The sequence below is a fragment of the Ambystoma mexicanum genome, chromosome 1p (assembly GCF_040938575.1).
Source record: "Ambystoma mexicanum isolate Mex_15411 chromosome 1p, UKY_AmexF1_1, whole genome shotgun sequence".
In the NCBI taxonomy this organism is placed as follows: Eukaryota; Metazoa; Chordata; class Amphibia; order Caudata; family Ambystomatidae; genus Ambystoma; species Ambystoma mexicanum.
Genome location: NC_090921.1, coordinates 1015779640 through 1015806356, shown reverse-complemented (window position 1 = coordinate 1015806356; position 26717 = coordinate 1015779640). Strand labels below are relative to the sequence as shown.

Sequence of the window (26717 nt, the reverse complement as noted above, 5' to 3'; positions counted from 1 at the left end):
GCGACTTATGGGATACAAGGGGAGAGGGATAACTTTTGCAAGGACTGGGGAGTGATATTGGACTACCTGTGGGTAGACTATTTGCAACAACAGTGTCCCCAAAATCGGAAAATACTGGACATAATGTAAAAAGTCTAGCTGCGGCTAGTGGCGACATTGGGCACATGGTCTTAATGGTGCAGAAATCAGGCACTGGGGGGCAGCGGGGGTATGTTTGTACAAGTTTAAAAATGGCAATAAAAACAACAAAAAAACAATAGTAATTGTCATCTGAATGTTTGTGCTAATTCTGTTGATTGCCTGGGAACGGCATTACAATGCCGAGTAGGAAACAACCTAGCAAGCAAAAGAAACCGACCGGCCATCATCATCAGTTAACATAACATGCACACATCTAGCATTTAAATGATTTTAAATATGAAATGTTTCCTGATCATGTAAGTATAAAATGCTGTTTTTCATTTCAGGTGGATTCAAACAGTTGTACAGAGGTCTATATGCTATCCTGTCATGGGGTTCTCATCAATCAAACAAACCTGGATCAGCCAACCAATACAGGGGAAAAGTATAAAACGAAATGTATGCAATCATTGGCAGCCAACTGCCAAGTAATACATTAACCATCAGTGAAACACTGTAAGGGTCCTGCCATTATAAGTAGAAATCTGTACATTTGCATGCCATGATTTGCTTTTTAGTGAGAATTTGTTTTTGGTTTTTCTCTAATTTGCTAGAACAAAAGAGAATTACAGTACCTCAAATGAAGAAAAGCAGGATGAAACTCATCATTGAGTAGATTTGTCTGATTAGTTTACAGAGGGATGTAGATGAAGAAGGAGAACAAAACATAAAAAGGTGACCTTTTTAAGTTTTTATTCTTTACAATGTAAACAGCAATTGAACTGGTGTTAAGAACTTAGGATATAGCATGTGTGAGAATCCTGAGGCTATTCTCACTTCTAAATCCCCTGGATCTGCTTCTCAGGTGGCCAGGGAAAGGCAATCCCTCCTGGAGTCCTCGGAATTTGGGAGTGGGGTACCCTTAGGTGAGACATGATATCCCCATTTCCCTAATTGGGACTAACCTCAACCCTCTCCAACCTATATGTGGTATTGTAAGACATCTCCCCTCATTGCCCCACATTTAACATCTGGGATGAGGAAGAGGAGATTGAACACTACACAGTTTCACCACTTAGGCACTGAGACGAGGAAGAAGCCCTTAAAGTATGGTGAGGGTAAGGCATGTCCTCTTAAACAGGGTCAGGCAAATCTAATTAAATGTCCTCACCTGCAGCCTGTGAAGGAGCTGCAGGTTTATAAAGGGAACCCAATGAGGAGAAAAGGCAAGCAGCAGCAGGGAGGCCTGTGGAGGAAAGAGCAGGGACCCTTTTTGTGTGGAGGCAGCCGTGGTGGGGCCTGAAGTGTGACCAGGTCGCCGGCAGATATTCCTGAGGTGTGGGAGCCTCCATGGCGGAGTCAGAGCAGCTAATGAGCACCAGAGAAAGAGGAGGCTGTCCGTGTCCATCCCGGGGCAACAATGCTGCTGGTGCCCACAGAAGTGAAAGGGAAATGCGAGCTGAGGTTGGGGTGCCAGCCTGGGGAATTGAAAGGAGCAGCAAGAGCCACCGGAGGAAGACGCTGCAAACCGGTGAGTGCTGGGGAAAAGACACCCGGAAACCAGGACGCTTCAGGCGGGCTGTTTACTATGCATGAAGCTCTGTGTGAATGAAAGCTTTAAAGTGGAACAAGATACATGTTACCTACCGAACTGAATGGGAGTTTACCAAGAGCGCTAACCTAAATATATTGAATACCGAAATGAATGAAAGTTTCCAAATAGTGCTAAACTACACATTTTGAATATCAAACTGAATGAAAGTTAAAAAAAAAACTAGCATTAAAGCCATATATATATTGAATACCGAACTAAGTGGACATTTTGAACAGTATTACATCACGCATATTGAATGCTGAGCTGAATGAAAGTTTACAATGGTGATAAATCAAGCAGGTTGAATCCCGAATTGGCTGAAAATACAAAAAAGTTACACTTATATTGAATATGAATGAACTTTGTAAGCAAAACTTAGAATCAATACAAACTAAAAGGAGAATACCCAATGACAGCAACATACAGGGAAAGGAATAAATGTAAAGGAGTGCAACCAAAGGTGGGCATGAACAGAATTACAACCAGATGAACTTTGTGAATAAACGTAGTGCAGTAAGGCCCAAGACTGGCAAAGAGGGAGTGACAAAGCCAAGAGGCAAACAAGGAGCATGCCTTTTCACACAGGTGCGAATGCAGAGAACCATGTATGGGCTGAAGAACAAGGAGGCCCTGGTTGCGCGACCTGTTATGGGTGGACCATGTGGTCTGATAACTGCAGCGAGACCAGTGAGCCCTACATTATAAAAGGTAAAGACACTGCAAAACCTACCAAGAAGGAGAACAAATCATCTATTTGTTGCATGGTTGAAGTCTATGAAGTCTAGGGGAAGGGAACCTTGAGGCTTAATGAACTACAGCTACCGTTGAGGATAAGGCCTCAAGACCCCTTTTTGTTTGTAACTGTGATGTTGAAGTCTTGGGGAAGGGAACCCTGAGATTTGATGAACTATAACTACCCTCTTGAGGACAGGGCCTCGGGACCTCTTTTGTTTGAACTGTATTACTTTGAAATTGGGCAAGGGAGCCATATGGGCTTTGTGGAACTTTTTGTATTTGAACAAGGTAATCCTGAAAACCTTTTTGTGGAACTTTCTTCAACTTGGGGAAGGGAAGCTGAAGATAAGCTGGAAGAAGCTTAGAACTTTGCGCTGATCACCATTTCTTTGATTATTGACATCCCTACACACCGTTTAGCTTTAGTTGTGAGCCAAAACATAGGTTTTGGACACAGACAGGCTTTTGTGCCTCTCTAAGTTGGATTACTGTAACAGCTTCTTTCTAAATCTACCTGCCTCCACGCCCTTTACAACTAATCCAGAACAGGACTGCGAGACTTGTCGTTGGCCTCAAGCCCTGGGATCGTATCTCTCCAGCTCTGAAATCCCTTCATTGGCTCACAGTGGATGCAAGGATTAAGTTTAAAACCCTCTGCATTGTCCACAAGGCTTTCTGGGGCCTGGGTCCAAAATAACTTCAACTATCCCTCTGTAAATGCCTCCCCTCTCAAGCCCTTCGCTCCTTTACCTCTAACTCTGTCAGGGTCAGTCGTTTTTCAAAGAAACAAGCTGGGGGTAGATCTCTGTCTTCGACTGGGACATCCCTTTGGAACAGCCTCCCTGCCAACTTGAAACTTGAGGAGAACCAGATCTGGTTCCGGAAGCAGCTCAAGACCTTCCTCTTCGCTTCTGTCTTTGCCCCTTTTCTACCCTCCTGATCTGCTCTCTCTCTCTGCACTGTGCACCTGGCCACCCTCTGTCTGTCGGGCCCAGGTACCTGCTCACCCTGCCACCCTCCTGCACTGCCTCCTCTCCACCCCTTGCACTGGGGTCTGTATCTGTCCCCATACATTCCCCCACCCGCTTTTTTCTGCACTAAGCAGATACCCCTATCGGACTAACCTAGCACTTTGCCATTTGCTGGCTGCACTACCACTATTTATTGCCTTTATTTATTTATTGTAGTCTTTATTATATTCTCTCCTCTGTTCCGCACTTTCTACTTCTCCCCCCTTCCATGCACGTTCCCCCTTTTTCCCTTTCCCATGCACTTGCGTGCTCTTAATGTCACTGGGCCTAGTAAGATCGTTGTTTTTTTTTTTTTTGCTCTCCCCTGTTCCCTTCCCTTTTGCCTGGTCGCGCTCTGAAACACTTGTGTACGAGCGCAATATAAATAAAATATCATATTATGCAAGTCTATGCAAAAAGGACGAGCATACTCCTCCTTGGCACTTAAGGGGTTAATTTGGACTCTTTGACTCAGACTTTCCTTAGTTTTTTTCCGGTAGGGAAATCCTACCTTAGTATGGGGCAAGTTAGGCCTTCTACCATCCTGACATTTAATGTAATAAATATTGTTTCTTTGAACTCAAGTCTGTGTCTTACTTCATGGTGACTTCACACATGTAACCAGCATATGGAATTCATTATTGATCTCCTCTCAGCCAAGCAGAATGTTTAGGGTAGTGTCAATAACTGCTCGTATTGACTGCATTCTGAAGATTCTGTCTTCAGAACCAGACAGGGAAGCAACAATGCAGTTTCCAGGCAAGACACTTCCTCCCTGGCAGACCTTTTATTGCTGCTGCGTGCTATTTAACACACGAAATAGAAAGATAAAACATTATTTCATTTTCTTAGAGAGAAAAAAGTTTACTTTGACATTACACTTACCATTATATGTTATCCTATTCTGGTTCAACCAAGTTCCAATTCAAATAGCAACTCAGCCTCAGGCCATAATTTAGTGGTGGGTCATTATCCCCCGAGAACGACCACTCCCTCCGTCTATAAGGCTACAATAGTTCAGTTTCTCTGAGGTAGGTTGGAATCCAGAGAAGAGTGTGATGGGGCTTGGGCTGAGTCATATCACACAGATGTGCATCTGAAACACTCCCAGAACAGCATGCTACTTTGCAGTAATCAATGTACGCCTGTCAGCTAAAAATAGACTGATGTGTCAGATTGCATTACTCATCATACTAACGTCAGTTTTCCCACTGGACGATTGACCATGGGCGAGCCACCTCAGCGTATTGCCCCAGTTATTATTGCTGGAACGGGTTGCCAGCATTAAATGCATTTTACTTTCTAAGACCATTGAGAAAGCGCTAAAAACAGCAGGAAACACGGGTCAGCAGTATGGCAGTAAAGATAAAATCTGTCTTCAGCAAGCCTTTTCCTTCCCATAGTATTTCGAACCTACCTGGCAGGCATAATGGCAGGTGCTGCACAAGATGGGAATTATGAATCCTGCCTGTCAGAATAGCCAGCCCATCTGCTAGGGACACTGTTTCTGCTCACTACTCTTACTGAGCAGGGGGAGCCCAGCAATGTGCCCCGTGCTCTATGTTACTTGAGGGGCAGCTGCACAACAGTGATGATGCTTAAGGAGGCAGAATCTAATCTGGAGTGCTGTTCGTACTCTTGCTCATGGAGAATTATCTAGCACTTTTGGATGGACTGCATGTATGGACGGAATCAGACTGATAGACAAATGAATAGTCTCATCGAGTATGGCACATGAAGCTAAACAGTGATTGGGATCCTCTCAAGCTATAGCCTCAGGAGAGGATCTCACACCTTGCTGGCTAATTGTTGCTGATCCCACCCATCATGGTAATTGTGGTTTATCCATCTTGGTACAATAGCATACAGAAATTCCACAAAGAACAGCTTCCCACCTTCCCACGCACAAGGTCAGATAGTTATTGTTTGTTGATAATTGTGAACTGTCATAATTCACTTAGACAGAGATACACAAATGTAACATATTTTAATCAGCTACCTGAGTTGATATTAGTCATCACAGAGATTTTGTGGGGCTAGTGGTGGAGTGAGCGGTATGTTTTCATGAGTAGATCAGCCCTCTTACTTGTTTATATATAATCTCCCTTGACTTAGTCGACACTAAGCTGTGTTTCTGGGTTCCAAAACTTAGACTGTATGCAGTTGGCTCGATCTGGTTTGCAGCGTCTGGTGGGCCTGTCTTCAGGACACTGTGTAGTAACACATATAAGTTCGAGTGGGATAAAATGATGAAATGGTCCCTGAGTTGTCTGGGGGAGAAAAGCAAACAAATACCCGCGTGTGTGAATTTGGGCAACAATACAAAGTTGTGTGTATTAATTGCTCATAGAAGTTAAGTGGCTACAACAGTTTACCAAAGACAAACATGTGGCACTTACTGGGTCGACAGGGGCTGTGTTATTAAACTGAATCGCGGTCCCCCTGTTCCCAGTATTTCTGTCTCATGAAGAACAGAACTTTCTCATACTGGGTGTCCATCTCACATTTGAGATGTGCCCGCATCCTTTCCATTACAGCTCTATCCTCGCCACTTTTCATCATTTGATAATTCTTCTGACATGAACCCAATTCACTCTCCAACCTCTTTAGTTCTGTCATTCAGGTTATTCTCATGCGGGCCGTAATATTCATCAGTTCACCTCCCTCTAATAGTTGCCTTAATACTATTCCAAATCATTAGGTCAGACACAGAACCCTCATGTATTTCAAAGAAATTTCTAATAAAGACCTATAAAGACTCCAGCACCCCTTGTTCCTGCAATATGTAGGTTTTTAGGCACCACTTAGGTGTTATAGATCGTTCCATCCCCAGTTCTAGCCTCATTCTTATCAGGGAGTGATGCGAAATACCCCTCCCCTTGATGTCTGTGCTAGAGACCTTTTAGTCAAGTCTATCAGAAACCAGAAAATAGTCGATTCTTGAATAAGAATCGTGGACCGGGGAGAAGAAGGAAAATTCCCTCTCATCAGGATGCATAGACCTCCAAATATTAACCAAGTCCAGACTATGTAGGAACTCATTAAATGCTTTTCTCATATTCTCTGCTGTGTATCTACAACGCGCAGAGCGGTCCAATCTACCATCAAGAACACAATTAAAGTCTCCCCCCAGGAAAGTATATTCCCCATTCATTTCCCGCAATAGTGACAATATCTCTGTGAAGAAGCCATTCAACCCTGCACATGGACCGTAGATAGATCCTATCATGATTACTCTACCTTCATATTTGGCATCCATCAGAAGCAACCCTCCCCTCCTCATCCATAGCTACTTTCTCTATGCTCAAGTTCAGGCCCCTACATAGAAGTATGCCCAGACCCCTCGATTTGGAAGCATAGCAGTTAAAAAAAAAGTATTAAACAGTGTGCTATTTAGGAGACTTTTGGATTCCTCCAACAGGTGAGTCTCTTGTAAGAGAGCAATATCTATTTTCCCTCGTTTTAATCTTGACAAGACTTCCCTCCTCTTCCTAGGTATGTTTAGACCCTTGACATTCCACGAACATACTGTTAATTCACCCATCTAGCAGTCTGTTTCTGCAGCATTTCCAATTACCCTTATCCACTCTCAACAATATTAACAGGACAGGAAGGCCTAGGTACTTATTAGATGTCATAGCTGTGCAACATAAAGTAGCAATCTTAGAGAAACCAAATGGAGGTGGAGATGCAATCACATTGCCATATCCAATCTGTACCATATCTTGACACATCAGAGGGTCATGGATAATATTGAGTATGTTAGCATTCACTGGACAACAAACAACAAGGACACACACACATAAACCATTCAAACACATCAAAGATACAGAAATCATCAGACTCTGATTCTGAGCTACAATATGTACATGTTCATCGCTATTCTGACCTATGGTTACTCCAAAGCCTGCGCCTATTATTAATATTAGTCCAAACAGTACCTATCTCCACTATACACCTATTAGCAGTTCTACAAAGATAAAACTGTAAAGTCATTAGAGCCTCCTATCCTAGTATACTAAACATAAATGCTTGAATCATAGGATTGCAGCATTAACCATTGTTTGTAATCTTGTTGAATGTGGCGACTACTGAGATGCCTGCACTGCATGGTCATTTCTGATGTTCATCACTATGGTCATTATTTCTATTCTTGCCTGAACGTCAGAGATCTGAATTTTATCGTGTGAGAAAATGGTGTATGCAAGGGGTGACTCAGGTAGCATGTGATGGGCAAAGTATAAATAGTCATGGGTGAGGCACATTCAAGGGGTCAAGAAGCAACAAAATGACATTCCAACTAGGTTGGCACTAATCCTTACTCCTGGCATTACCCAGGTACAACCGTACGTGAAGTGCCGCTTTATATGCCCACATGTTGCCATCATATACCTAGGTACAACTATCAGATGCTAGATAATTTCAATTGTATGTCATGCCCAATATGCTCAGTCATTGCCATCATGTAGTACTCTTTTACTGCAATTGCGCCCCACCGTCGCAATGGTGCAGTATCTGTAACAGAAGTGAAGCAGGCTTAGATTTTGGAGCAAGTAGCAGACCTGAAGTGACGCGGTGAGCCATTCTATAGCCAGCATTATCTCCCAGGTCTCATTTAACCTTTTTCCACTTAAGCCCTTCTACACGTCACCCTGATGTTCTTTCCTTCCTTCTCTTCTTCCTACTCTCTTCTTTCTCCCGCTCTGTCTATGTCGCTCTGATGTTATTCCACCTCATTGCTCCTCCTACTCTCCCTCTCCACTGAACTACTCTCCATTCCTCTCTTCGTTCTCTCAGTCACCCTCCTGTCACTGTGACATAATTTTTCTCACTAAGCCTCACTTACTCAACTGCACTCCAACTTAGTCTCACTCACTTATCTTACCCACCATACAAGCTCTCTCACTCCCAAATACCACTTTCTCTCATCAACTCAACTTGCATAGGCTCTTTGTGATTTTCTTCCATAATGAACTCCACCATCCTCCCTCCGACTGGTCTCTCGGTCCGCCTTTTCCTCCCTTGGCCTCACCCAAACAACCCATACTCACCCGTTCTTCCTGTCCCCTTTTTTACTACTGTTAGGGAGAATTCTCTGTTTAGGCTGAATTTCCTAACCTAGTGAGTCCCCCAGCAGCTTTGCTGGATTTTTGGGGTTTATTTTTTTCTCCTGCCAAGAGTGAGACTCTTTTACCCTCACTCTTGGACATGATTTGAGTGTGTTTCTTTGACTCTAGATGTGTTTAATGGACTATGGGGTCTTTTACTCCATAGGGCTTCATGTGTTTTTGTGATGTGTGTTACACAGCACCCTCAGTGCAGTGACACAGGGGTGTCATAGTGACCCCCCCAACATAGACTCCATACCCTGGGACTGACTACTGTCTCCCAGGGCATGTAAAGTCACCATTGACTTTACTAGTCTCAAATTCTGAACAGAACCAGTATAAACCATCATATTGTGGACGTACTGGCCGGGGCAATTCGATTGCCCCGGGGTCTGTTAGTCGAGGGGGCACGTCTCCATCCCCCCTGATCGAGTTTTGGCTGGTGGCAGTGGATACTACTTTTTATATTCAACCGCGAATATATCCATATGGGATTTTCCCATTGTTCGAGGCTACTACCTTTAATTATTTAATTCCGATAGCCTCGAACATACCGCCGGTTTATTTATTTAATATTAATTTGCCGGTTGGTATTTTTTGCTAGAACTCGATTCTAAAATGGCGTTTGTGTTCTCTTCTGTGACTCCAACCCAAGTCAAGCCCTTTGTTCCACTTTTTGGCGGGCTTCTCCACAGAAGCCCTCCAAAGTGGTGCCACTCTGTCTGGGGTACTTAGGAGGGGTGGAGGGGGATTTAGGCACCCTGAACTGAGTTGCCTAGGCAACTCAAGTCGCACTCCGTCCTGATTGGCCCAAGTGGTGAGCCGGCCGACTCACCACTTAGCATGTTTGAGTAACAGCTAGGCTGAGTGAATGGGGGTTTTCTGCATAAAAGCAGGGCTTTGGGGACTGGAACTTCAGAAGTCGCCACAGGACCTAAAGAATCCGAGGAGGGAGAAGCCGAGCCGACCTGCAACGACAACACCACCGGTGGAGCCCTGCTGAACCGTCTCACCACTTTTCCCGACGACAGAGGAGATCTCCCGCCGGAGAGTCTTCTTCCTTTGACTGGTGGGGATAACCAGTTGCACCTTCTTTTCGCCATCCTGAAGCATCTCGTGGCTGCCTTGCCTGTGCCAAGCACCCCGGCAACCGGGATACCACGTTTTTCTACTACCGCGAAACCAAGGGTAGTACCTTTAACCGGAAAACTCTGCGGCTGGTTTCTTCCCTGGCAGTGCAACGACCTTCAGCTTTCCTCCACTTCGAGATCTTCTCTTCCTCTGGACGACGCCGTGACTTGCACCCGCTGCCAGGAACAACTGCCCCAGCTGGAGGATCCTTTCCACCTAAGGTACCGTATTCCGCCTGGCTTCGCTTGCTTTCGAACCCGGCTTTCGAACCTGGGTTAGCCCGGGACACCCTGGCTAAACTTTTCTGAGCCTAACTAAACCCTTTTTGAACTCCCTGAAAGACTTCTAAGCCTATTGTAATTGTGTGATCTTGGGTGCATTTGTGCCCTGCTCTCTCTAAAAGTGGGCCCGGCCTATGGACTTTGGCTCACAAATAACTTTTGACTTTCCCGCCTTGCTAAAGTGTTCCTAAAAATGAGTGTGGTGTATCTTCTTACATTCTGCCTTTTTCCCTCCCTTTTTTTTTCGTTAACTTATTGGAGTGCCATCTATAGTTAAGTGCTCACCTCTGTCTGGAAATAAGTGGTGTTGACTAAGACTTGTCTGATAAGGAATAAGGGATTTATATATATCAATAGTAACTGTGTTTTGAAGTGATGTACAATAATAGTGCTGGAGTGTTTCAATAAGTGTGTTTTTAAATAAATAAGTATATACCAAAACTCTGGGCAGTGTTTGTTTGTGCTATTGTATCTGAATGCCTATTGTGTATACTTTGCATACTGCCTAACTCTTCTTGAGAGAAGTCTGACTGCTCAGCCACAGCTACCAAGTGAATCTGTGTGGTACAGACTGCTACCAAGTGGGTTTACTGCCAAACACCTGTAGTCTTAAATCTTTTGCAGTGGTCCCAGAGGGAACTGCACAGGTTTCTGCCTAACAACTACAACTACCCCTTCCATTTAGCTGGATCCCTCGGCCAATATCTGCCTTTATGTCCCAATCCAGTATTCATGAAGGAGAAGAGAGAAAAGACTTGCCAGTATGTTGTACAGCAGATATGGGATGATTGCAAATGGTAATTTGCAATTGTAACGATGCACGTGTGAAGTGGACCAGCTTCCTTGCCACACCTCTAGGGCAGGACTGGCTCTGGCAAACACCCTGGTAGGCCACCTGCACCAGGCTGAGAGGGGTCCCCATGCTCTCTTGACAGGGTAAGGTTTCTGAGCATGTAACTATATATCTATGGCAGGTGTCAGCCGTCAAAAGCAGGTGAACTGACATGTATGCTTTGAATTGTTAAAATTGAGTATTGCATATATGTTTGCATAAAATGCAGCATGGCGAGGGGGGAGGGGGGAAGTACACCCATGGTTTGCCAGGTTGCTATAAATATGTTGCAGATAGATGTGTTTAGGTGTTTCAGTTTGTATTATTTGCCAAGCAGAATTGCTCTCGTATTGTTATCTTGGCTCAATGTCAGAAGCACACATGCTGCAACAGAATCCATCACAAACCAGTTGCAACTGAAAAGTCAAGCAAAGTTGATTACATTCAGGCATCAACGGATTGCATTTCAGAGGAGCTTGGCTACAACAGTAGGATCAGATTAGACACAGAGACTTTCTAGAATTATTTTAGAGAGGGAACTGCTGATATGCATGGCAGCCATTAGTGACACACTCATAACTCTTCTCCAGTGAACTACAATTGGAGAGACTGGTCCTTATTTTAACTTGATGGAAATTCCAGACAACCGGTTACAAATGGATTTTACTAGATGCATCTGGTGGCATGTGGGATTTTGCTAATCCTCTGCACGTGCATGGAGACACAAAGAGTGTACTCCAATCCACCTATGAACTGGTTATTAGTGTAAATAGTGTTGTATGGTGCTGATCGATGTCTATGCAGCTAACAGTCTTCCCCCAAATCCCTTGATTATTTACTTGAACAGGTCTTTCTCATTTATTTGCAGTCATAATAACAAAACAGATTTCTTGTGTCTCTTGTTGGTAGTGTGCAGACCCAGCGCAAAGAAAACATAAGGGAGGTTTGTCAAAATGTTTGTCCTGGCCTCATCAAACCCTGCAACACCCTTACTCCTGTCTGAGCTGCCTTGTCCTCGAGTCCCTTCCACAACACTGGTTTCCTGCTGTCCGTCCATTACCCCAGCCACCCCACATATCATCAGCTGCCCTCTTGCCTCATCCAAAAGTCAGGACGCCGTTGTGATCTGGTGCAGCAGCCTTCTCCGCTGAACTTTGGAACAGTAGGAGCAATTATGTCTCTTTTGACAGCATTGCCTCCATAGACACCGCATGCTCCTGCCACTCCCTCAACCACATACACATATACACAAGTGTCCTTCTGCACCTCCGCCCACCCCCCATCTAAAGACAAAGCTAATGGCGTTGTCAAAATTTGTTTAACACTGGTGTTAGCGATATCATAGGTGCTCACAAACCAACTACTCACATGTTTAGCCCACAATAAAACACCAAACCCGCAAGCAGGGCAGGCTGAGAAATGAGGTGATGGGATTATACTTTTTAATGCAAAGTGAGCCCTTACATCTGCTTACAATAGATTTACTGGGATCTACTGATGCAAACAGTCACAAGGCTATGACCTCCTGTGAAGTACCCAGCTTTCCAGACTTTGGAATGGGCCAGGGCCTTTCTATCCTGGGGCCTTGCAGCCCCACATTCACCTCCAAAACCGTGAACAGGAGGCTGCTGTGTCTCTAATGTTACACCTACAAACACTGCAGCTCCAGGCTGTGTTTGCCTGTGTTCGCTTGTGGACCATGCAGCACATGCGTCTTCCAGCAGCGACTGACAAGGTAAGGATGGTGCGGGGAAGGGGGAACAGCCATTACTGCTCCCTATTAAACTGTCTAGCCCTCCTTATTTCTCCTTTTACCAATGCTTTAGAATGCTGTATGTCGCCCACACTGTATGTTGTCCATCTCAGGCACTTAGGCCCTTCCACATAACTTGCATCTTGGTGTTGGTTTTTCCTGCTGTATGTTGAAACCTAGGCCTTTTCCCCCTTTCCAGGAAAATCATATCTAGGCGTTTTGCTTTTTCTTTTTTATGTTGAAACCTAAGCCTTTTCCCCTTTTCCAGGATATTCGTATCTCAGTGTTTGCTTTTTCTTCTGTATGTTGAAACTAAGGCCTTTTCCCTCTTTCCAGGAAATTTGTATCTAGGTGTTTTGCCTTTATTGCTGTATGTTGAAGCTTAGTACTTTTTCCTCCCTTCCAGGAGATTCATATCTAGGTGTATTCACATTTAATGTACCTCTCACCTTCTTCCCCTCCTGCATTTCCCTTCTTCCCCCTTTTTCAAGTTAGCACTTGCACGTTGCGAATCGTCTCACGACCTAGTCAGAACGCTTTTTTTTCCCCTTCTGCCCCATTCCTGCACTTCCCCTCTCCCCAGCTCTCATGCTATAGCACTTGCACGTTCTGAATGTTTCAAGACCTTTTAGCAACGTTTTGTTATCTACCTGATCCCTTCCCCTATCTCGATGTGCCTTGAAACACATTTGTGTATATATGGGCACTACAAAGAACCAATAAATAAATAAATAAAATGAGGGCCTTGCAAATCACTTAACTTGTCTAAACATTTGAAAGGGCAGCACGTCCTCCAATTTATTTATTTTTTTATTTTTATTTTATTTGTAACATCTAGTTTTTGCAAACTTTTATTACAACTCATTTTCCGGTCATTGGTGACATTTTTTCCTTGTCGATTTGCACTTGTGCCTTTTAATTTAGTACTATGTCCAAAAAATTTATCACTGAGCAGGTTAGGAGTATCGAACTTCCGCTCAGTATCCGAAGCCACAGATCTTCCATCTCATCGTTTACGGGTTTAAATTTGTTCAGATGGGTAGATCTCAACTCGTTTATTGCCACACATTCAGTTGTTAGATGTTTTAATGACTCTGCATGCAATTTACAGTGCCGACAAGCTTCTTCGGTAACAGACTTCATTTTTCTTAACACCAACATTTGGTTAGTTTTCAGAAGGTTCAATCTGAGTCTAAGAAATTGATCTCTGTGATACCTCGACGGAAATTTGCACAGATAATTTGGCATTTTGTCTACTTTATTCTTTGTTGGCCCAAGATCTAATGCTGTCGGCAATGTTGCGAGTTTGTCCACGTTGTCGCTCCAAAGCCATTCTTTCAGTTTTATTCTGGCGATCTGAGGCCGATTAATCAATGCTTCCATTGAAATATTTGCGCTGTACATGATGGCTTTCACTTTCTCTGACCATCTTAAGAGCAGGCCATTGTGAAGATGATTTTCTCCTGATTTTAGTATTTGATAGGCCGGTTCAGGATTCGGTGTTTCCATCTTTCGTAGTAATGACAAAGATTTCCATAGAACTGATCCATATAGGCTTTCAAGTGCCAATTCATGACGTATTATGGTCATTGATAGATATTTTGGTAATCTCAGGACTTGGCGCCAGAATAAGCCTTCTAACTTAGACCAGATCTTTAGGTCAATGTTCCATCCTGCTTCTGCCCCAAATGTTAGTGTAGGGACGACTTTTTGGATATAAAACGTACGTAATGGCAGTACAGAAAATTTTCCATATAAGGTATGCAAACGTGCTCCTTGTAAGGCAAGGATTCGGGTCCGCTGGAATAGATCTTGAGTCCAGCGCCATTCACGAATTGAGGTGTTCATCAGGATTCCTAAATAGCGAATTTCCGTGACTTCTTCAAGAAAATTGTTGTCGATTCGCCATTTAAAGGACTTTTTTTTTGCAACCCGGTCACTGCCAAATCTCATGATTTTTGTTTTATTCACATTGATTGATAAATCGTTATCAATCATGTAGGTTTCGAGCTTTGACAAAAGGCGCTGCAGCCCTATCTGGGTCCTGTCAAACAGTACCACGTCATCTGCGTATATCACATAGCTTATAGGCTGTCCATTGATTTTTGGGGGGAAGCAGTTAACACTTGCCAATGCTGTAGAGATGTCAACAATGTATAGTTTGAACAAGGTGGCAGCGAGTGGGCATCCCTGTTTCACCCCTCTGGTGGTAATAATGGGTTTAGACAGGTCTCCATTTGCATTTAATCTTACTCTAATTGATGTGTTAGAGTGTAGCGCCTTTATTGGTTGTAGCAAGGCGTTTGGGCAGTTTTGATTTTCCAACTTTTCCCATAATTTCTTTCGATTAATTGAATCGAACGCTTGCTGTAAATCGATAAATGCCATGAATAGTTGATCTTTCTTGTTTAGAGCGTCGAGTTTTAACAGATTTACCAGGGCAAGGTTGTTCTCTACTCCCACGCCCTTTGTAAATCCAGTTTGTCTGACATCAAATTGGTTGACTTCTTTTGCCCATACCGATAACTTTTTTTGTAGGAATGTCGCCAGCACTTTACCAATAGTATCCAGTAAGGCAATCGGTCGATAGTTTGCGGGATCGTCTCGGTTGCCCTTCTTATATATTGGTACTATTATTGCCCTGGTCCATGAACTCGGTACCTGTTTTCTTTCCGCTATCGCCGCAAAAAGTTTAACAATGAATAAGGACCATGCGTAGCTGTGCTCTTTTAGCAGTATGTTGCTGATGCCATCGGGCCCAGCAGCTCTCGAGGCCTTTAATTTAGATATGGCCAGAAGAATGTCTTCGCTGGACTCAGTTATATTCCAAGCTGTGGTAATGTTTCGGCTGTCTACATTGTCTGGTTTTTCCTTTCCTGAAAAAACACTTTGGAAGTGCCTTACCCAGTCACTTTCAGACACTGCATTTGACATTAAGGCGTCCTGGTTAACCGTTCCTTTATTCAAGATTTTCCATATTTCCCTAGAGTTGTTTTTTATGATCAAAGTCAACATTTCTTCGCCACGCTCTTGATCTCTCTGATAGGAGAAGGAATTTAGCCAATTTCGATATTGTTGTTTTCTCTGTTTTGATTCGCTCTGGGCATTTACTCCATGCTGTTTTTTTATTTTTGATAGGTCTTTCCTGAGCTGCTTTTTTTGGGTTTTCACCGATCTGCTCCATTTGTGTTTGTGATCCTTGTTATTTTCGCATGTTTTTCCAGAAAAGCCTGTTTTCAGGCTAGGTAGCAGCGGTATGTAATTTAAGGGATCAACATTGTCATGGATGGTCTCCTGTATTTTATTGGATAATTTGATGATTTGATAATTATTTATTCTTAATCTGTTTCGCCCATGATTTACTTCTAGTGCCTGACTATGAATAGCGCCTTTCTTTTTACACTTTAACGTCCAGGACAATACAAGTGGGTAATGATCACTGTTTGTTGTAGGTATGGTTTGCAGATTGTTGATAGTTGCAAACACGTTTCTTGAAGTCCAGAAGTAATCTAGGGTCTTTTTGTATCCCATGTTCGCCCAAGTGTAGTTTGGTGGTATGTCCCCTCTCACTTGGCCGTTTGCCATCATACAGTCACGGGCGTCTAGTTCTTTACTCCATTGCTTTTGTTTTTTGTTTCCTGAGTAGCTATCTGACGATTTGAGTTTGATAGGTTTCATTTGATCGTCAAACCATGAAATGTTCAGGTCTCCACATAAAATTATTGCAAGGGCCGGACAAGTCCGTTGGTGACGATCGATTATTTGCATTACATCAGTTATAAAAACATCAGCCGAGATTTTTAGCGGGTTCCAATACACGTTCAGAATTAATAGATGTTCATTGTTATTGGGACCGTTCGTTGTTTGAAGTAAAGTTCCTTGAACATAACTATTTGGATTTGTTTTTTCGATTATTTCCCAGTTTGTTCCTGATTTTATCATTGTAATTAAACCAGAAAATGGGCGTCCCTTGATGTTTTTTCCAGCCGGATTTAGCAGTGTTACATAGCCATCTTTTGTCGGTGGCACCCGCAGCCAGGTTTCCTGTAAACAGATGGCAAAGTTATTAGTTAAGTCAACCGGGAAATCATTATATAGATGGTTAAAGCCTCTTGTGTTCCACGATATCACAGTCATAGGCACAGCAGTTTCTTCTTTTTTCAGCTAGTGCTTATTTGATTTCTTGCCATCGATCCTATTCTTTTCAATGCTGGATGGTTTGGATTTTAACTGTCTTCTTAGACTATCTCGATGCTGATCCGAGATGTCTTTCATTTTTGTGTTATCAGCAATTGCAGTTGATCCTTGACTGCTTGTTGAATCATAAAGTGAGATTTCGAATCCCAAGCACCTGAGGTCTTGCTTTGCAGCTAGCAACGTTGAACGTACTGCTTGGGAGTTTATGTGGAGGAGTACAATATCTGCACGAACTTCCGATAAGTATTCAACTATACGGATATCGTCGGACCTGATATTCCGTAGTGCTGGTACTGCGTGTAGTAGACACATGATGTTTCCACGATTCAAATTGACATCTAATTCGTTCTGAAAAATGTTTTCGATCATGATCTTTTGATGTGATTCCTTAGATGTCATTCTGTGAGAGTCATGTAGATTGGAGGAAGAATTGCGACTATGTGCAGATGTGTATTTTGGATTCAATACCGAATGGCCATTGTGTTCGGACTTGGGATTGAGGTCGAGGTGTCTTCCCTTCAGTGCAGGTGAGAGTGTATCCTTTGTTCGTTCGGTTACCCCAACCTCACGTGTTGCACTTTTCTGGACACCTGTTTTCTTTAACAGCGGTTTCCATGGATTTATCTGAGCTGGTGGATCTGAACTACAAGATGACATGTTTGTCAAGTCCACAGCAGATCCTCGAAGGGTTTCTTCAGCCTCGTTGTCAGAGTATGTAGACAGATTGCATAGTGCTTCCATTAGATCTCCAGGGTCAGAGGAACTCTGATCTGATTCAATTCTCATCCGCTTTTTTGGGTGTAAAACCGGTTTGCACTTGGGTCCAACTTTCGTCTCTTCTTTTCCCTCTTTACTGGTTGCTTTCGTTTTGTCAAAACTTTTGTTTTCGCTTGACTTAAATTTCACCGGCGTGGTCAAGTTTCTTATAAATTGTTTTGTATTGCTTCTGTGTTTAGGATTAGCCTGAGTGTTCTTTTTTTTTTCTAGCTTTTTCTTTGGATGGCCATTTGTCCCTGTTGAAGGATTTCCTTTGTTTACCATAGTCTCAAGGGTTTTGGCAGTACCCCTAAAGATGCCATATGATGCTGTTACAGAAGAGCTTGATGGATGCTCAGAGCTCTTCTCCGGTGCCATGATTATCTCTCCGCTTCTTATGCGAGACTCAACAGTTGAGTCGGTCCTGCCCTCCACCAATGGCTGCTTCGAGGTGTTCGCAGTCTTATTTTTCTCAGAAACAGATCCGTTTGTCACAGACTTTGACATAGTGTTTGTGCCATTGCCTGTTAAGTCAATGGACGCATTTGGATTGGATCCGATATCTAAGGTATTTTTGCCATGTAAGTTGTCTGTTACCGGTGATTCTGCTTCTAGGTTACATTGTGTCTCTGCATCTGTTCTTTTATGAAAATTATGCGCGGAGGAGTCTCTTTTCTCCTTTCCATATGATAGCATTTGTTTTAAGTTTTCAAGCAGTTCCTCAGTGCGTAGGTCGTGACCTTTGTGATCCCTCAGCAGCTGTTCGAAATGTCTGCTCATGTATTCGGAAGAGTTGGTGTTTTCGACTTCTTGTCTTAATTGGAAGGCCACAAATTCTGTTTCAATTTTGTTTATTTTGTCGTCTATATGTCTTATGACTGCTCCGTTGTTTTGGGCAGTTTCGTTCAGGCTTTCATATAGCTTTATGAATGGAATCAGGGCCAGAGATGTGGCAGCTAGGACGTTGTTGTGTATCTGTATAGCAGCCGCTACTGATAGATTCGATTTTATCTCAGAGTCTCTACTTTGCGAACTGCCTGTGTTCTCGCTGCTTGGAATGCTCTTGTCGTTCGTGCTGATTGCAGGGGTTCTTTTCGGCCGTTGATAAGTGTGCGCATCAAGGGCTTTGCCCTCTTGGCTCCTCGTGTTTGAACTGGTGTTGGTACTAGTACAGAAGTGCTGTCCTTGATTTTTTAAGCATGGTGTCGAGTCAATCACCGGATTTAGGTCACGGCGATTGGTTATGCATTTCTGCCCCAAGGATTTCTGATTTGAGCCTGTTGCTGTGTCGTCAATAGAACATTCATGGTCACCTTCATTAAGTATGCCAGAGACATTTTCCACTGTGTTGTTATTTCTTGAGGCTCCAAGAGTGAAACTTGCTGTTAGTCTTTCTTTCATTTCTTCAAAGTCGGCTAGGAGTCTCTTCGTCACGCGTGCTTCTCGCGCTGCAAAATCGATCTCTTTTAACAGCGAAATGTTGCAAGGTCCTTGTTGTGGACCAACGGTCGAGTTTCTAATTGCAGGGTACCAAAATCCCTTTAGTTAGTTTAATTTAGAATTAATATTTGGGTGATAGGAGCTGGTGGAGGCATTTGAAAGTACCCACACAGCTCCAACTGTTGACAATGAGAATCTGCCTCCTCCTTCAAGCCACTTAAATGGAGTCACAAATCGACTCATCACATTTTAAACCATCTAAATTATTTCCATGGTGACAAGCACAAAAAAGGGTTTTCTTTCCTTTTTCATTGCAACTTAATGTTTTCTCTATATTGTGCATTAAACAGAACCAAAAGGAGAATGATTAGTCTTACGTTATGTTACTTGTATACTTCCACTGTGAATGAAGAATATCATTGTAGAATCATTCTCTTTTTACTCAATATATTTCGAAATGGATTTACATATTTGTCAGATTGGTTTATTATATATTTTTAACAACCAGAGCTGTGAAAATATGTGGTCAATCAAGGGGCCTTATTGAAGACTCGGCTCAAATGCCAGCTTATCCACTTACAGGGTGTGATCTTGGACAAATAAGTTTCTCTTACTGTACCTTATCTAACAAAATTGCTAGTCGAGTCATTTTTACATAAAGCTAATTTGTGAAAATAAAAAAATAAGCATACATTGGAGAACCTGATATACATTTGTTTACAGTTTGGTTAATTGTAAGTCCAGACATTTGTATTCGCTTCATTACAACATATATTAATTAATGATTAATGATGTTTCAATACGTCAAGAAAATCACTGAAAGCGAACACAAGAGATCAAAACAGTTTTGCTCAAGGAACTCGAGTAAGATCCCACCGATTCCCAACTCTGATTGAAGTTTAACTCAAAAGCAAAATGCAGAACACACTTCCACTGAAAGATGCAAATCGGATTAAATGTTTACATGTAGGACTAACGGCAAAACACAGTGAACCAGGGAGCGGTCATCTCTATTGGAACAAATAGACATATCTACACTATTAAAAAATATTACAAAGGGAAAATCGAAATTAACTATGCTTGGTTCTGTTTCCAATGCAATGTACCATCGTTGTGGTGGGTTCAACGCACGTGTGGCATCTTTTAGGGCAGTGGGAGTGGTTATGCAAATGTACACGTTTTGGAGGGTGGGGCGTGGGAGTATGTGCAACCCACAAGTGACCCTAGAGCCCATTCTCAAATGTTGGCATCTATGCAACATGAAAATGTTATTTCCCGAAGTAGTTAAATCATCTCGGGCTCTAGTTCTGCCAACAACAAGAAGCTTAATCATAAAATGTTCGTTAAAGCCCCACTACTTGCTAGCTAGGTTTGCACTATACAAATCGCATATAGTTATATAACAAGGCCCTGTGGCGGTGAAACCAATCAATCAATCACCTTGTCAACTAACATAGTGCTCAGTAAAAGACTTTGCCAACATCCACCCCCTGGTCCCTCACCTAGGCTGGTTCAGGGGCGGCAGAGCCATGGCTGGTGGCTGATACTAGGCTCACGCTTCCGGGTCTCTGGGCGTGTGTGTACAGTGGTTGCTATGGCAGCTGAGGACCCCTGCAAAGGTCCCTTGTTGTGGTCTGTCCAGGCATTTGCCTGTTACGATCTAGCATGATTTTACCACTCAGTTAATAACTCAAGCTCCAAAGACACCTAAGTAGATGGGGTTTTATCTGCAGAGATTCTAGAACCGTAGCGACCCCAATACCCAAATCGAGGCATTAAGAAGGAGTTTATTGAGATGCCTCAGTTTGCCCACCGCGCAATGCCGTAACTACTCAGGGTTTATTATGACGTTAGGCTTCGCGCATTGCTCTCTGAGCCTTGTAGTCCATGAGTCTTACATATTTGTCACTCTGAAGCCCATGTGTTCTTCTGCTTACTACATCTCCCAGCATTACTTGCGCTCACTCTCACTGACAGTGAATGGGCAGGCGGCACCCTGGGGGCTGTGGTCCGCCTGCTCCTGCTTCTGTTTTGTACTGCACTGTCTCGGTAGGACTCGCACTTGCTGTCCCGGCGCCACCTGCGGTGCCCCCTCCGGCCGGTGTTGGATATGGCAGGCTGCCTGAGCTCGGTGACACAATAGCAAATCAAAGATGGCGGAGCCGCAGGTTGTAAGTTGCGGTAGTGGGGTAGAGGTGGGGGACCGGCTGCAGTGCCTCTACCCTGCTGTCAACCAGCAGGAAAACCCCCTGCCTCGGTCCTGGAGCCCTAAAGATAAATACAGCTATATAGGGCTGTCACAGGGAAACCTCCGCGTGCATTATAAAGGTACGGTACCTGGGAATATTAGTAAAAATGGGAGGGGGTCATATGGAGCAATGCAGGTGGTTCTTGGGAGGAGGGCAGTAAGAACTGGGCTTGGCCCGAACAGCAAGAGTGGTCAAATAAAAAACATTGGCGCAACATGGACAGGGGACGAATTGGGGGGGGGGGGGGGGGCTAGGGGACAAGTGTGACCTGGTCATGCCATATGTAGTATTCTGGAGAAGTTGGGTTGCCTTCCTTATATGGTTGTGTTGGAAATACTTTGAAATTGTGTATGGCGGAGCCCAGCGTCTGGCTTTTGCACTGTAAAGGCTCAAGGAGGCATAGTGCGAGCAGTCTCCTTAGTGTTTACACTTTAAAGGCAGGTAAACTTAAGAGCTAGTGTGCACAACCAAGTATTTTTTTGTGGGGCTGGGATAGTCATCGGCGATAAGCAGTCTCTTGACACTATCGGTCTTGAGATCATGCGATGGACTTGGGGTCAGTTTTTCAGGACTCCCCACCTAGCCCACAGTAGAGTATACAGCTGTTGGATCGCTCACAACGTTTCAGATGCTTCCTTGGTGCGTATAAGCCTGACCCGTTGTTTTTAAAACAGTCTTCTGAGAGTTAATGAATTGCAGTAAACCTGCTACTGATGTAATACAAACGTCTTAACCAGATATGCCTTTGGCAACTCTATTTATAAGCGCTATGCATATCCTTCACTGAAGTTCTGTTAAAAACAAACATTGTCAAAGCCAACAGTTTTCACTTGTGTAGAAGTATTAGGGCTTTGCCTACACAAAAGCTAAAACGTTTGGCATTACCAATGCTTGTTGGTGGGTAATTGGTGTCTCTAACTAGTGCTTTTCATTGCATCACATGCTGTCTGTATTCCAAGGTATTGCAATTTGTTGCCATACAATCTCTGGTCAGGCTTATCTCTATGCCCACTCCAATATGTCCAGCCCGGTATTGGCCAGCCTCTCTCCTGTATTGTCCGTCTATTGCCTGTGACTCCTGTTATTGCCTCCCTTTCTGGCTGTGGGCTAGACAACTGTACATATCAACAGGTTCTAAGGTGTTGACTCCCCATTGCAATCCTATTTTGAATGCTCCCGATGTTAACCCACACCTGTGTCCTCCTATTTGGGTTGTCTACTACCCCTCCACGTCCAATGCTTTACCATTGTGTTCGTCTGCCCCCCCCCCCACCCCACCCAAAACCCCTGTCCATTTTGGATGTCTGCCCTCATCCCATTATGTTTGGGTTGTTCGCCAACCCCTTCCTTATGTGACTTTCATGTAATTGGGTAGGCCCTTAGTCATTCCCTTTTCAAAGGATCATATCGAAGTACTGTAGCTAATGAAAGTCACAAATGCGAATTGGTACCCCTAGATTCCATGAACATGTTGTAATTTGATAGTCATGTTTTAGGAGAAGTTCTCGTATACCGCTTGCATGAATTTGAAGGTTGATCCTTATACTTCTGAAGAAGGGTGCAGTCACCCGAAAAGCATTGAGAAAATAATCTGTAATTTTGGATTACGTAATGGAAAGAGCGATTAAATAACATCAACTCTGGATGACAAAAACGGAACGCACGTTGTACATTTACATGTTTTGAATTGTGTAACACACTGCCTTATGTATTCAGAGTTTTTCAAACATTCCTTTATGAAAAATTTTCTCCTTGATTCTTTTCTTGTACATGAATAAGGACATTGCATTTTTTTTAAACGTATGAAGAATAAAACAATGGCTCTGCTGACATAGTGGCATTTTCAACGATACTTTCCAAAGAAGTGTGTGGCATTGCTTACACTGAGTAGCAGTGTAGCCGTTGATTCTTTAGGTTTGTTATCGGTTCTAGTAGATAACCTATGAATCATTTCACCAATTATTTATTGAAATATTTTTTAAAAAAGTATATTGAACAGGATTTAATGTGTGCAATCTCCAACTTTATATAATTTGTCTGCCACCCCATTTGGGTTGCCACTCTGTCATGCCTGGAGTTGGTCTGCATACTACCGCCATACTGTTTGGGTGCTGCACCCCTAATGCTCCAACCTGTTTGTGTGCTGTTCCCTCGCTCTATCCCGTCTGTGGTTGGTCTACATCCCCAATGATCCATCCTGTCTAGTGTCGGTCTGTAGCCCCCACGCCAATATGCTCATGCTCTATCCTATCTCAGATCGAGCATGGGGGTGCAGACTGACCTGTCTGGAGTCGGCTCCCCACCTCATGCTCTGTCCTGTCTGGCATTGCCCCCTCTCACCCCAACCTATGCTCTGTGCATTATCCTATCAGCTCCCCCGCCCCTCACATATGCTCTATCCTGTCTGGGGGTCATTCACCTCCACGCCCAATCATGTCTGGGAGGGCATCTGCGCATGCCCAATATCATGTCTGCCCCCACCTATGCAGGCATTGTAAAAAATCCCACTAGACCTGTAGGGCAAGTTCCTTAGTTTACATACTCGACCCAAGAGAAATGCACTCACCCCAAGGGGACTGACAAAATATTTCAGTGCTTTTTGTAAACTGGTGCATGTCGCCATAAGCAAACTTCAGTTTTGGTGCAATGCTGCCGAGCATGCACAGTGAAATTTGCCATTTACTGCAAACCAAATGTTTTTGCAGTAAATGGAAAATAAGTTTTCTAAAATCCCCGTACTCGCCAGCAAGGTAGAGAATCATGCAAATGGTACTCGCCCTTCATAAAAACGACTTGCCAATGCTAGTGGGCTAGTAGATATTTTGCGACACCTGCACTTATGGTTCTATTGTACCGTTTGGGGTCTCCCCCCCCCCCCCCCCCGTACTATCTCGTATTCTGCCTGTGTGGGATGTCTGCTTATACCTTGCATCCTGTCTTGGTTGTCCGCTAGTTGTGCCTTTTACATCAACAATCATCTCAGTGTTATTTCTTATTTCTCCCCCCCCCCCACCAATCATCCTGTCTGGGGTGTCGGTCCCCTCCCCAACCTTGTTCGGTCTTGTGTGCAGGACTCTTGGCCACCACCCCTCTCCCCCTACATACCTTGCTCCATCCTGTCCTCTAGCCTGTCTGTGGTTTCTTACCCTCCATACACAGTTGTTCTCCCTCCTGTATGACGGTTTGGGCCCCCCACTCACATATGCTCTATCCTGCCTGGAGATCCACAGCACATGCTAGCAGACCTGGTGTCCAGGGGTGTTGCCTACCCATTTTGTCAGAGAATGCTTGCACAATACCTTCAGGACTGTCTGCCTCAGTCGCCTGGGGTTGGTGGGGGTGAGGGGGGGGTTGTAGGCCTCTTCTGGTCTGTGTGCTTGGGGGTCGGTTATAGAGTACATTGGCGTTATCCATCATGTGTATGGTGGGCATTTTCTTTCTTTCTCTTGACTGTGGACTAAGGGTTGTTGGTCTCCTAGTCTGTGGTATGTTTAGGGAGGGGGCTGCTTCTGCATGTTTGTAGACTGACTGAGATGGGTCACTGCGTTCTTGTCTGGCTGCTTCAGTATAAAGATTAGTTGTGATTCGCAACCCCCTAGCCTGGTGTTCCTCTTTAGCTAGCCTTCCCAGTGGATAATGTATGGCTAGTGCAAGACATGTTAGTGATGTGATGATCCTCGCTGGTTTGGGTCTCCAAGCTTCGTTTTTAGTATGGGCTATAAGAGTACAGATAGGGAGAAATGGCATATGAGGAGGGACACAAAGCTTGAAGGTTTTGTTTGTTTTTTTGCCCACCAATTGATAGCCTATGGCCAAACTAATCCTTGGGTCTATTCTGTGTGAAGCCTGAAGGCAGCTTCACACATACTCCCCTAGGATCCTCTTCTCGGGTGGTCAAAGCCGCTAAAGTCTCCCCCGCCTTGTGCCCACAGCCGGAGCTGTAGGACACAGAAGATTCCAGAGTGCTGCAGGCCACCTGCAGCATCTGTGCGTGAAGAGCAGAGCTGCCGGCAACCCATAACGAAGGTTGCAGAAGGCGAGCAGCGCTCATGTAGCTCCTCAGAAGTGTCCACACAGCCAAAGAACGGCAAGAGAAAAAGGAGCAGGGATTCCCTGAGGAGCAGCCGAGGACCGGTGGGTGAATTGAAGGAAACGCTCGCACCAGGATGCTCCTGGGGCTACAACTGGGCACATGGTAATGCCGGATGAACTGAATCATGCGCCATTGATGGTGAACCCAAAGTGAGGGGTTTTTGAACATCGAGCAAACTTTGAGCCATAAGTAAAGGAACTTGAATTTAAGCAAGCATTACTGAATACCGAACTAAAGGAAAGATTGGTGGAGAAGCCTATGAATGAAAGCAAGTGTGAAACACAATTGATGAATATTTAAAGATGAAGGATGAATCTTTATGAATTAAAGCAAGTGATGAGCACTTGTGAAAATTGTGAAAGCAAGTTGGTGGAAGAGTGAGCACCACAGAGTGAGTTGTGTGAAAGAACACACTGTGGCAAAGCCAAAATACTGTGAAGGAGAATCCAAAGTGAATGTGAACCAAGGAACAGGTGCAGTGTTAGGGAGAATTCTCATTCTATGGCCAATTTCCCTCACCTAGTGAGTCCCCCAGCAGCTTTGCTGGATTTCTGGAGTTTATTTTTTCCACTTGGTAAGAGTATGAGCCTTTTTCCCACTCTTACCAGTGTTTTGCCATGCGTCTTTCTACCGTTTGTGTGATCTTGGGCTCTGGAGCACACCACTCCATGAGCCCCATTTTTGTGTGTTACGCAGCACAGGGTCGTCTTTGAGACTTCCCTCTGACTCCAGAAATAGGCAAAGTTGCCATTAACTTTACATAGTCACGTCAAAACTACAGACCCAGTGCACCCCATCTTACATGGAGTACTGGAAAAGAGTAAATTACTATCCCTTTTTGTCTGTGCCTCTCTGAGCTCTGTTTTGCTCTTTTAACAATTAGACTTGGATGGTGGCCGTGGTATCTACCCTAACTTTTCTACCGCAATTATATTATATAAACGTGGTATTGTTCCAGGCTATTATAGTAGCCTTGAACATAAACCCGCTTGACCAAATGTTCTTTTTTTGGCTCCGGTCGGGTTTATTCACCATTTCTTTTTGTTAAAGTCCTTCCTGGGTTTCACTTTGCACGGCAAACCAGGTTTGCCGCCTTTGTTCACTGTCTTTTGGCGGGCTTCTGCACAGAAGCCTTCCTCTCGCCGCCTGGGTGTCTAGGTGTGCTGAATGTGAGGGAGGGGTGTAGTCACCCCCTGCACAGGGTATCCTAGGAAACCCAAGTCGCACTTTGCCATGATTGGCTGAGGCGGTTGTCCGTGCTGGACAACCCCCCTGCTGCGTGATTGACAGCCAGGCTGTGTAAATGGGGGCTTTTTGCATAAAAGGTCGGACTATTGGGCTGGAAGTCAGTCGCCACAGGAACTACAAGGAACTGAAGAGAAGCGGAGAAGAAGACTGCTGCTGCAACTACCCGTCCC

General features: G+C 44.0%; 2 protein-coding genes across 3 annotated transcripts in view; one reads left to right on the top strand and one right to left on the bottom strand.

Annotated features, from left to right (window-relative positions):
• TSNAXIP1 (translin associated factor X interacting protein 1) overlaps positions 1-20542 on the bottom strand; it is a 1023806-nt gene extending 1003264 nt beyond the window's left edge. Inside the window, exon 1 of one of the 2 annotated variants that reach the window (XM_069655260.1) lies at positions 20460-20542. In XM_069655260.1, the coding sequence (XP_069511361.1) occupies positions 20460-20488 (29 nt within the window). In that variant the 5' untranslated portion in view covers positions 20489-20542. The remainder of the gene's footprint in view (positions 1-20459) is intronic. The other variant, XM_069655269.1, reaches the window with a different exon arrangement.
• A 278-nt stretch (positions 20543-20820) lies between these two features.
• Positions 20821-26717, top strand: part of RANBP10 (RAN binding protein 10) — a 1189242-nt gene continuing 1183345 nt past the window's right edge. The window contains exon 1 of the mRNA XM_069655248.1: positions 20821-21285. Within this exon, the coding sequence (XP_069511349.1) occupies positions 21111-21285 (175 nt within the window). The 5' untranslated portion in view covers positions 20821-21110. The remainder of the gene's footprint in view (positions 21286-26717) is intronic.